Source organism: Heliangelus exortis, chromosome 13, assembly GCF_036169615.1.
Source record: "Heliangelus exortis chromosome 13, bHelExo1.hap1, whole genome shotgun sequence".
Taxonomy (NCBI): domain Eukaryota; kingdom Metazoa; phylum Chordata; class Aves; order Apodiformes; family Trochilidae; genus Heliangelus; species Heliangelus exortis.
The window spans coordinates 1,242,251-1,254,320 of record NC_092434.1 but is presented as its reverse complement, the minus strand read 5'-3'; the positions used below and the strand labels follow the sequence as shown (position 1 = coordinate 1,254,320).

At 61.3% G+C, this 12,070-nt stretch overlaps 1 protein-coding gene across 3 annotated transcripts in view; it reads right to left on the bottom strand.

The window, feature by feature from the left end:
• The window catches only part of GSE1 (Gse1 coiled-coil protein), a 115,422-nt gene that overhangs the window by 71,399 nt on the left and 31,953 nt on the right, over positions 1–12,070 (bottom strand). For all 3 annotated transcript variants that reach the window (XM_071756581.1, XM_071756579.1, XM_071756580.1), the window contains one exon: positions 9,558–9,726. In XM_071756581.1, coding sequence (XP_071612682.1) covers positions 9,558–9,726 — 169 coding nt within the window. The remainder of the gene's footprint in view (positions 1–9,557; positions 9,727–12,070) is intronic.

The window sequence follows — 12,070 nt, the reverse complement described above, 5'->3', positions numbered from 1 at the left end:
GGGTCGGGACGGGGGGGGGTGGGAAGACGCCAACAACAAAAAAAGGAAAAAAAAAAAAGCAACAAAAAACCCAACCCACCCTTAACCCCGGGATCGCTTATCATTCAGGCTGCATCAGGCATCTTGAAAGTGCAGACACAAAAATGTAATGTCATAACATTCCCAGTTCAATAACCTTTGCTTCAGGAGACGGCTTGAACTGTCAGAGGAGCTGGGAGGTAAATATTTCAGCACACACGGGCACAGAATGCAAAGGCGGGGAGGAAAAGGGGAGGAGAGGGGAAGGGGAGGGGTCAGCCCCAGCTTCCCCCCCCCAGCTCGCCTCGACACGTTCAAATATCCCCTGCCGTAAATCCCAGGCGGTGCTGGGGAAAGGCCGTGGCAGGGATAAAATACGAGCAGATATAAAGGCAGACACCTTTATTGTTCAGCAAAGTCTCCCAACAAGTTATGAACCCCCAGCTTGACCCTAACCCATCATCTTGTTATACGGTGGAAATAAAGCTGGTGCCTGGAGCCAGGGCTGGACAGGAGTAGGGAAGTGCAAACAAAACCCATCCTGCCTCCTCCGAGGGGAGTCCTGGGGGCAACTTGACTTCCCTGCACCCGACATCCACCCCTGAGTGGCTGAGAGAGGCATCGGATGCCTCTGTGGGTGAGGAGAAAGGAGCAATGGCTGTGAGGGGATGGCAGAGCAGGGGGGACCAGGGGCAGAGGGCATCGGGGGGGGGGCAGAGATAACACCCAACAGGAACATAAGATAACACCCACCCACCTGCCCAGCAGCAGTGCTGGAAAACTTGGGAAGGTGCTGGAACCAGGGCTGTGCATCGAGGCGGGATGCATGGCATGACATGGAGGGCAGCAGCAGTGCCCTGTGCATCCAAGGGGGATGCAGAACAGGGCATGGAGGGCAGAAACAGAGCCCTGTGCATCTGAGGGGGATGCAGAACATGGCATGGAGGGCAGAAGCAGTACCCTGAGCATCTGAGGGGGCTGCATGGCATGACATGGAGGGCAGGAGCAGTGCCCTGTGCATCTGAGGGGGATGCAGAACATGACATGGAGGGCAGCAGCAGTGCCCTGTGCATCCAAGGGGGATGCATGGCCTAGCACAGAGCCCTGTGCATCCGAGGGGGATGCAGAACAGGGCATGGAGGGCAGAAACAGAGCCCTGTGCATCTGAGGGGGCTCCATGGCATGACATGGAGGGCAGGAGCAGTGCCCTGTGCATCTGAGGGGGATGCAGAACATGGCATGGAGGGCACGAACAGTGCCCTGTGCATCTGAGGGGGCTGCATGGCACAGCACATAACCCTGTGCATCCAAGGGGGATGCAGAACATTACACGGAGGCCAGAAACAGTGCCCTGTGCATCCGAGGGGGCTGCATGGCCCAGCACAGAGCCCTGTGCATCCGAGGGGGATGCAGAGCACAGCAAGGCACCGCAGGCAGCAGCAGCACCCAGCAGCTTGCACACCCCGTGCATGGCACAAGCCACACGCCCCCAGGTGCCAGCGGGTGACAACCAGAGAGAGCCGCCTGCCTGCAGCTGTGCTGGCTCTGCAGAAGGGTTTTACCACCTCCCAGCAGGATTCTGCACCCCGGAAGATTTAACAGAGCCAGGAGGTCCTCCCGCGGCGGAGCAAGCAGCGTGGCAAGCGCCCAAACCCCCAACCACAGCGCGGCCGCCCCGCCCCGTCGAGGGCGTCGGAGGGGGCAGAGGGCAGAAGCAGCAGCAGCAGGAGCCAGGAACAGTTAAACGTCGCCCGCACGGGGCGTGTGGCAACAGGAACCCGTCGCACCCTCCCCGAAACACCTGCTAAGGGCGAGCTGGCAGCGGGGGGAGCGCCCGGGGCGAGCGGGAGGAGCGGCGGCAGCGGGGAGCACGCCAAAGCCCGCAGCAAGAAGCGGCATGTCTGCAGCTTTGGCAGCACAACAGAGAGCAGGTGACAAGCGCGCCGGCGGTCGCTTTATTACAGGAAGCGAGCACGCAAGCATCTGACGCCGCTCTGCCCGAAGAAAAAAGAAATAATTAAAGAAAAAACAAAACAAAAAAAAAAACAACAAAACCCCGAAGCGCAACAAATTAACGCGCCCCCCCCCCCATCATCATCATCACTTCGCCGTTAAGCCTCTTGTCCCGTCCCCCCCCCCCCCGCAAAACGTTTTGCATCCCCCCACCCTGGTGCCATCACAGCCTGGCCTCCCTCCACCACCAGCATCACTGCGAGGGACAAGAAAATCCCAAGGGAGTGTGCGTGGGGGGGGGGAAATAAATAATTTTTTTTTTTTTAAATCCACATATGTGTATGGTTTTGTGTGTGTGTGTGTGCATGCACAAACATTTCTCCTTGGCAAACACTCCCCGAGACAACAAAATTAGCCGCCCCTGCACCCGCTCCCGCGCCGCCCCGCTCCTCTGACACAGCAATTAGAGGCAGGCATTAATATTTAAATATTGCCAGCTCCAGAGAAGGGAAATCAAATAAAAACGCTGGCGTGCCGGCAGCACATCAAGCTCCCGGGTGCATGGAAGCAGAGGACGGGGGGGTGTGTGTGGAATGTGTGTGTGTGTCTGTGTGTGGGTGGGTCTGCCACACTGTGGGGGGATGTTGGGGCACCACTGCCAGGAGGTGAACCCCCTTTCTGGATCAAATCCAAGGAGGTGGCGAGCAAAGGGGGAGCAAGTGGCAAGCAAGGAGCAAACAAGTGGCAAGCAAACAGCGGTGATGCTCCAGCCAGCTCAGTGAGGCCGGGGAGGGGGGGGGGTTGCAAATGCACCCCAACCCCATAGCTGGCCAAGCTTTAGGGGTCACGCAGGGCTCCCCACTAGAGATAAAAGTGCTGAGGCTGGGGACACACACACACACACAGCCTGGTTTCCCCCCCCCTTCAAGGTCCCACGGGTGCTAAGAGGCGGCGTCGGCGCAGCAAAGCGGATTTACTGCTCAACGCGAGGGGCTTTAGAGGCAATAAACTTTCCCTCCTCTTGACTTAAATGGATTTGAAACTTCAAAAAGGATGAAGGAGGAGGAGGGGGGAGGAGAGGAGGGGAGGGGGGGGCAAGCTGCCAAGTGACCGCCCCCAAAAGGGCTGATGACCCCCCCCCGGGGTTGTAGGGGGGAGTAGGTCAAGGAAGGGGGGGTTGGGGGGAGTGTGAGCTGGGGCCAAGGGAGATAAGGGGTTGGGGGTTGGGGGGATGCTGCCTGCCCTTGCAGAAGGCCCCACGATAAGGTGGCCCCACGTTATCAGCCGGGGCGCGCTTCCTCCCACCCCGCGGTGCAACCGTCGGTGGGGTGCTGGGAATGGGGGGGGGGGGAAGGGGGGATGGAGGGAACGACCTGGGGTGGTTTGGTGTCTCTGTGTGTCTGTGTGTGTCCCCTCCCCATCCTCCTCTACTCCTGGCTGAGGGCAGGCGAGGCACGAGGCACAGCAAGGGCTATTTCAAGGGCAATCCCCCTGGCATCCTGCCCGGGTAGCTGGAGCCTGCCAAGCTCTGGCCAGGCTGTCAGCCATGCTGCCCCCCTTCCCCCCCCTGCCCCAACCTTACCCTGGCATCCAGACCCCCCCACCTTGGGGTCACCACCCACCACCTCGCCTCTGAGCAACACTGGGGGCCATGTTGGGTCTCCTGGCCTGGGAGGTTGAAGGTAGAGGCAGGTGAATGGCATTCGGCCCCCCACCCACTGGGTTGGCACTGCTGGGGGGTCACAGGGGTGACCCACAGTGTTGCACCCCCCATGATGTGGGGTGGGAGCACCCGCAGCCTTGCACCTAATGGGAAGACACCCCCTTGCAGGCACCACTCACCAGATCCCCCCTAAAAAAAAACAAACCGGGGGGTTACAGCCAGACATCAGGGTGAGGGGCAGCACCGGGGGGGGTGGGAGGTCGGAGAACAGGAGCAGGGGAGCAGAGATTAAAAACGTCACCACCTTCCCTTGAGCCAAGCCCCAGCCTGCAGCCCCTTCCCGGGTGTTGGCACATCAGGAAGTGATAAAACTGTCCTGTGTGTGTGTGTGTGACCCCCTCCCCGTCACCCCGGCAGCCTGGCCCCCCGCCAAAGCCACTGTCTCCACTGTAATGCTCCCTGCCCCGCCGCCAGCGCACGCACGCACCCACCCAGCCTCCCCATCACCCAAAAAAAACAAAACCAGCCCCGTGCCTGCACACACGAACGCAGGCACGGGAGGGTGGGGGGGGACGGGGACGTGCAGGCACACGCTCGTGAGCGCGCACGCACCCTGGTGTGAACCCAAGAAGGTGCGGGGAGGGGGGGGGACCACGCTCGTGGGCCATAGGCTGCCCTCGTGTGAGCCCTGCAACACGCGTGTGCACAAACGGGGGCTGGTGTGTGTGTCTGTGTGTGTATGCACACGTGTGTGTGTGTGTCCCGGCCCCTGCACCCCCTCGCACCCAGCACCGGGTTTGCTCACACTTCCCACCAGGTTGCACAAAGGCTCCCCCTGGGGCGCACCCACGAACCGCAGCGGGGGTGCTCCCCCCCCCCCTCCTCCTCCTCCCTCCCCACGCTGGCGCAGGCGCGGGGGGAGCCGCTGCCTTCCCGCTTGGGTCCTTTTTTTTTTTTTTTTTTTTTTTTTTTTTTTTTTTTTTTTTTTTTTTTTTTTTTTTTTTCCCTTCTTCTTTTCCTCTGTAAAATCCCACCCTGGCTACTGCAACAAGCAACACCCCCCTCCTTCCCCCCAGCACCCAACTCCCAGCTTCTGGATGCCCTGCTCCAAGAGGATGGGTGCTGGAGGAGGAGGAAGGAAGGAGCCAGGCACTCGCCCTGCTGCTCCGAGGGCGCTTGCCCTGGGTTTGGGGACAGCAGCTGGGTGCTGGCACTGGTATCAACCATGCAAAATTGTGGCGGCACAACAGAGGGCATGAGGGCGGCAGGGTGAACCGCCGGGCCCCGGGGCGAAGGGCAAGGCAGGCAGCACAGGTAGGGGTGGAAAAGCGAGGATGGAGCAGAGCAATAAAAGCCGGCGGCGGCAGACGAGGGAGCCGGGAGAGACGCCGGGGCGGTGTCATCACCCCGACGGGGTGTGCGGTGCCCGGGGTCCCCATGTCAGGCAGCACAGTTTGTTTGGAAACAAGCTCCTTCTTCCCAGCATCATAAATGTCTGGGAAGATGGGTAATACCGGAGCTGCCCGCGGTGCGTGGGTAAACTGAGGCACGGCCCTGTGGCAGCTCACTGCACACTCAGCTCAGGAAAGCTACAGCAAGGAGACACAGCAAGGCTGATGCCCCACACACCCCCATGCCCTGCCAGCCTAGAGGAAATGACCCAAAAGGTCCCTGTGGCAATGTGGAACACAGGGAATGAACACCTCGACCAACACCAGAGCCTGAGGACACAGCACCCAGCAGCTCCCATCTCCCCCCAGCATCCACCAGGAGACGCGGCAGCTGGACCCACAACCCCATGGTGACCTTCGTAACCCCCAAGGCCAGGGTGACCTCTGCCCCCCACAAGACAGGGTGTCTCAAGCCAAGGATAAATTCTGCCCACCATGCCATGGGGTCCCCAAATTCCAGCATGACCTCCATGCCCCAAACCACGCATTCCACAAGCCCAAGGCAACCTCCACATGATGGGGTGACCCACAGGATGGAGTCCCCCAGGATAATCTACGACCCCCTCAAACAACAGGGTCCCCCAAAGCCCAGGATAATTTCCATCCCCCAAATGAGGGTGCCCCCCAAGCCCAGGGTGACCTTTGCTGCCCACACCATGGGGTCTCCCAACTCCAGGGTGACTTCTGTTCCCCACACCATTAGGCCTCAAAAGTTCAGGGTAACTTCTGCCCTCCACACCATGGAGTTCCCCAGGCTCGGGGCACACTCTGCCTTCCACACCACAGGGTCTCTAAGCCCCACAATAACCTCCATCCCACAAGTGACTCCAGGGAGCCCTCAACATCCTACACAACAGGGACTTCCAGGCCCAGAGCAACCTCCACCCTTCCCACCATTGGGAGTCTCCCAACTCCAGGCTGACCTTCCCCTCCCCACACAACTGGGGCCCCCCAAGCCCGGAGTAACCTCCATCCTTCAGCGTCCCCCAACTCCAGGGTGACCTCTGCCCCCCCCCTTCCCTTCATGGGAGCCCCCAAACTCCACAGCGACCTCCACGTTCCCCACCACGGGGTCTTCTCCACCTCAGCCCACAAGCTCCCTAAACCCGGGGTGACCTCAGCCCCCGGGGTGACCTCCATTCCCCCCCCGGACCCCTCGACCAGCAGCAGAGGCGAAGCCATCGGGGAGGGGGGGGGGAGGGCGGTTGAGAGCGGCGGGAACACACGGGACCCATCCTACCCCTCCAGCAAAGCCACCCCTGTCCCCCCCACACCCCCCTGACGGCGCTGGGGAGGGGGATACCGGAGAGAGGGATACGGGGGGGGGTGGGTGGGGGGCAACACTCACCCGTCGGCCGCGCTGTCCAGCGGGAGCTGCGCTCCTCCATGGGCAGAGAGCGGTGGAAGGAACGGAGCGAAGCGGAGCGCCGAGTAGACCTTTTTTTTTTTTTTTTTTTTTTTTTTCACCCCCCCCACAACCCCACCCCCCCCACCTCTTCTTCAACCACTCCGCGCCGCTTCCTGCTTCCCTCGGCGCCCGCCCGCCGCCCCGGGAGCCGCACGGCTGGAGCGTGACTCACCGGGGGCCGGGCCGGGCAGGGCAGGGCCCCGACGGGGGCGGGAGAGAGGGGGGGGAAGGACGGAGGGCTGGCACCTTCCCCCTGGAGGAGGGAGGCAGCGAGAGAGGGGGATTCCCTAAAACAGAAGGGGAGGGACACAACATCACACCCCCCCTCAGCTCCCCGCTCCTATAAAAGGGGTCACGGGGTCGCCTGAAGAGGGATGATGGGGAAGGGGTGCACTAGGGAGTATGGTGCCCTCCCCCAGGAATTAGGGTGACCCCGATGGGGCTGTCCCCCCACTAAAGCTGCATTTGGGGGGGCCCCACAACCTTCTTCCATCACCCCTCAAATTTAGCTCGGTGCCCCAGGGATCGATGGGGGGGCAAGAGGTTGGTGGCACCCAGCCCTTTGACCCCCACCCCAAAACTGCTCAGACCTCCACTAGGACACCCCAGACCTGTTGTGGTAAGAGCCCAGGGTGGTCCCAGCCCCAAAACTGCTCAGACCCCCACTAGGACACCCCAGACCCATCACGGCAAGAGCCCAGGGTAGTCCCAGCCCCAAAACTGCTCAGAACCCCACTAGGACACCCCAGACCCATCATGGCAAGAACCCAGCGTGGCTCCAGCCCCTGCAGAGATCAGGGGTATCCCCAGAATGGGCCCCTCCATGCACCCCACTGCCCACTGCATTCCCAGCAAAGGGGTAAGAATGGGGAGCCTCTGGATGGGGACCACCATGGTCCCCCCTGTGCCACCCCACCAGCACCTTGCAGGCTCTGCCTGCACCCAGGTTTGGAGACACCAGTGAAACCAGTGGGGTGGGGCTGATCCCACTGGCAAGCAGAGGAAGTTGCTGATCATTTACCAGACATTACAAGCAGTGCTGGTCAGCTCTGCATGCCGGACAGGCTCGGCAGGCTCAGACAGGCAGGACCCCAATCTTCCCCAGGCAGAAGGGAGTCTCCAGCAAGGAATTTGTTCCCAACACTGCCAGCCATAAACATGTGTCTCTGCAGGAGGAGACACAGGCCATGGCAAGGATGGCTTCACAGCAGGCCAGAATAACCCACGTGTCTGTGACAGGGCACCCCAAAATGCCCATCCAGTCACCCCCGAGCAGGCTGCCCCCCCACACAACCCCCCCACCCACCCAAACCCCTTCCTGGCTCACCCTCAGCTCTGCTCCCTCTCCATCCTCCTCCTCTTCCTCCACCAGGCCCCACTGCCAGCCACACCAGTGCTGCCCGTGGCACTGGTGCTGCCCACTACCTCCCCAGCCCTCCTCACCAGCACTGCCAACGCTTTCACCCCCCCCCCCCCCCACACACACACCTCCCAGCCTCCTTTTTCCCGTTCTATTTTAAATTTTTATTGCATTCTTTTTAAAGAATACAAGAGGAACAAATGCCCTTATCAGCAATTCTCACAAGGTATAAAGAGCCGCTTTTATCTCCCTGCCTTTACTAATCTAGAGAGAGCCAATGCCTGTTAATTTTTTAATTTTCCTAGTGACTGCATTTGTGGCTTCGTCAGCATCCATCCCCACATGCTCCTCCTTGTCCCAGCCTGGCAAGCCCGGTGGTACCGGCCCAGCAGTGGCAAGCACAGCTCACACTTTTGCAACCACAAAAGGAGTTTCACGTGTCAGGAAGTCCTCGGTGTCACAAGAGGCACCCTGGGACGTGCCACCACCAGCTGGGAAGCACCAAAAATATTGGTGCCACATCCCCCCCGCCCCGCAGGGGGATGCTCTGCCTGGCCACCGGGATGCTGCTGGAGCAAGTCCCCAGCCTTGGCACAGGGGTGAATTCCTGCACCAAGCCAGCCAGCTGTCACTGTCACCCGCTCCAGGCAAGGTCCCTGTGGGGGCACAGGGGGGGTTCACCCTTGTGCTGTGGCCCCCCCCTCATGGATAAGGGAGGGTGGGGGCACGGGCCGCCCGCACAGCAGGGCTGGGAGCGCCGGCAGCCGGCCGCGGTGCACAGATGAGATGTGGCAGGCGTGTAACAAGCCATTAGTCACTGTCACCTTTGCCCGGCAGCCACTGGCAGGGTAATAAATCCCGAGCTGACTCCGGCAGGCCCGTTCCAGGCCACGGCTCCCAGCTTGCTGCCGGCTGGGCTGTGAGCAGCTTGCAAATGCCTCCTGCCCCTTCCCGCCCCCACCCAACCCTCCCGGGGAGGGACACGTCGCCTCGAGGGATCCCCAAAGTGGTGCCAGATCCCCATGGGGATGAGTGCTGGACAAGCTGGATCACGGCATTCCCTGCCAGGACCTTTCCTGGGGGTCACGGCAGGGGTCACGAATCCCTCTCCCCACCAAGCAGCCCCCCTGGAACCAACACCACCCGCTGCGGATCCCTGCCTGCCCCAGATCCCCAAATTCCTGCCCTTCCTCAGCTCCCTGCCCGCTGCACCTTGCGGTTCCTGGCTCTCCCCATCCCAGCTCCAGGAACCGGTACCGGCGGTTGCTGCCAGATCAAAGCAGCCTGGCGTGGCACGGCACAGCACGGCACGGCACGGCGCGCCCGCCGGGAAGGGCTGGCAAACAAGCCAGTCCAGGGAGGTGGCAGGAGGAGGGAAGCACGCGTGATACCTCTCCCAAAAAATGCTGCTGCTCCTGACGGACCAGGTGGCCGAGTCCCAGGAGAGCCGTGGCCTGGCCCAACCCCGGGGGCCCCCCCAACTCCCCGGCGTGGCCAGCCCAACGCTGTGGCTCTCCGTGGCCTGACTCACAGCCCTGGGGACAGCGGGCAGGGACCGAGGTGCCGCTGGGGTCACCTCCCTGCTGAGGTTTCAGTGATCCGAACCGCTGGGAGCAAACCTCGGTTAGAAGACCCGAACCAGGCTGAGGTTACACCTCGAGAATGGCATCCCCACCCCCCCAGGACCCCCAGGTGATCACCTACTTGTAGCTCCAGCGTCCAGGCTCTCCACATCCAAACCCGTCCTCTGGATGATGTCCTGGGCAGTGCTTCCCCCCGTCCCTGGGCTCCTCTCCCCGGTGCTGGCCGCCCGGTGCCGTGGCTCGCTGGCAGCAGGCTTGGTGGCAGCTGTCTCGAGGGACGAAGAGGACACCTAGAAGAGGAGCAGGACAGAGAGTCAGTGCCTTTCCTGACAGGGCCAGGCACACTTGGGGAGGGCTGAGGGGGACACTGGGGTGCAGAGACACAGGATGCTTTTGTTTTCCTGCCGGACGGTGCACGTGGCCGGCGCGGGGAGCCGCACGCCAGCCCAGCGCCGCGGGGCTACAGCTGGATCCGGCCGATGGTTCCCAGCAAGAAGGAGCAGGGAAGGGGGGGAGAGGACATGAATCAAAGCGGCGTCCCCCTCGCTCGCCGGCTGCAGCTGGCTGGTTAGACAGCTCCCGATTACTCAGTGTTTACTCGAGATCAACAACCCCTCCATCACCATCCCTGCCGGGCGAGGCGAATGCGCCCGAGGGACGGGGACGGCGCTGCCGCTGCTTCAGGTTGGGGACAGTCACCCTCCCTGACCTTGGGCGTCCCCCGGCGCTGCCTTGGCCCTGTGTGTGGTTGTAGCTGTCACCTCCTGTGTCAGGCGTGCCCAGGAACACAGCTCGGGCTGTCGAGGTTGACGTTTATCTTGGGTAAAGTGACAGCCAGCAATGCCACCGCCACACCGCCCCGGGACAGACGCACGGACAACCTGGCCCTGGGTCCCAGTGCATCCCCAGGATGATGCTGTGCCCACCCCGGGCAGGGTGGCTTGCTGGTGACCTCTCTTCCCACCATAGGTGACACCCACAGGAAACACCCGGCTCCTGATTTAGGGACATTAGGGTCAGGGTTGCAGCACGCCAAGGATTTTCTGCTGATCCTTTTTTTTTTTTTCCTCAGGGTCAGTCCTACAAAGGGGGAAAGCCGAAACGAGATGGATGGGAGGTGAATTTTTTGCTGGGATGCCCTTAGCCTCAACGAGCCCCACACATATAAATTTACTGCTCGTGTCTCAGAAAGGTTTAATTTATGGGATCCATATGGCAGCACCGCACAACCGTGAGCGCTCCCTACATCCCACGAGTCCTCGAGTGCCACCACCTACCAGCTCCACCTGGTGGGGTGCCACCAGCTGCCCTAGTGATGTTCTTCCCCTTCCCAATGCCTGACAGAAGGTGACTGTCACAGCAGGCAGGGGACAAGCCCAGGGAGCGGTCGCCATCCCTGAAAGCTTGAGGTGTGCTCTTTGGAGGTGGCAGGGCCATGTCCCCAAGGTCCCAGGGGGGATGCCACGATGCCACTGCCAGCAGCAGGCAGCATTCCTCTACCTGTGGGCATGGCAAAGGGTCGGGGTGCACTTTGATACCCGGAGCAACTAATGATTAATTAACATTAATCATCCCCCCTGCCATGCGTCACAGCGGCGTTGGGCAAGACAGAGCCAGGGAGCGGCGGGCTGGGCCGGGATCACGGTGGGGAAAGCAGATTTCAGCAGGGGGTTACTGCACCAAACCTGGTACCCTCCTGCTCCCCGGGCAGCCCAGGCAGCACCCTTGACCCCAACCCACCCATCAGCCCCATGGCAGTGCCACCCTTTCTCTTTTCCCACTGGGGGATGCTGAAATGTGAAAGCATCGAAGACGGGTCCTACCTAGGCAAGAGACAGCAGCCAGGATCTGTGTGTGTGTGTCCCCTCCTCGGTGTCTGTGCCCCCTGGGACCCCCCAGGCAGCAGTCGGAGCCAGGGAGGAGCATTGGCCGCCTCCTTGCTTTAACTTCACCCCGTGCTATCTGTCAGCAAATCATCCCCGGTTACACAGATAAGGAATAATTGATGCAAAGGAGCCATCTGTTTGAGAACACGGAATATCTGCTCAATTAGGAGGGATCTGTCCACCCAGATAAAGCATCGAGGCAGCCCCGAGGAGGAGGAGGAGGAGGGGGAAGGAGGGGGGCTTTTTCCCTGAGCACATCCTCAAAGACTCACCCCCCCCAATTAAGAGATGAATGGGTTGATTCGGGTGCTAATTTGCTGAGCAGCACCCCGAGGTGCTCAGGCAGAGGTGGGGCTGGAAGGATGCTCTGCCACCAGAGCCACACTTGGCTCAATGGCAGGCTGTGTCACAGCCAGGGGACACGATGGTGGCAAGGGCGGGAACTGCTGTCCCCGTGTCCCTCCCTCCCTGCCAAGGGCACCTTCCTTCTGCTCCCATCATGGGGCTAAATACCTGCCATGACACCCAGCTCCCCCCCCGGCCTTGGGGTGGTGGTGACAGAGAGGGAAAGCCAAAGCCCTTGGCTGCTCTCTGGTGAGGGATCCAACACACCAGCACATTCCCTGTGCCTTGGGGACACCCCAAAAACGTGGCTGCCCTGTTTGAACCTACACAGCACCCACACAGCCCCTATTTCCACCCTCTGAGCTAACAGCGCCCCAGAACCCCCCCTGTCCCCAGTGCCCCC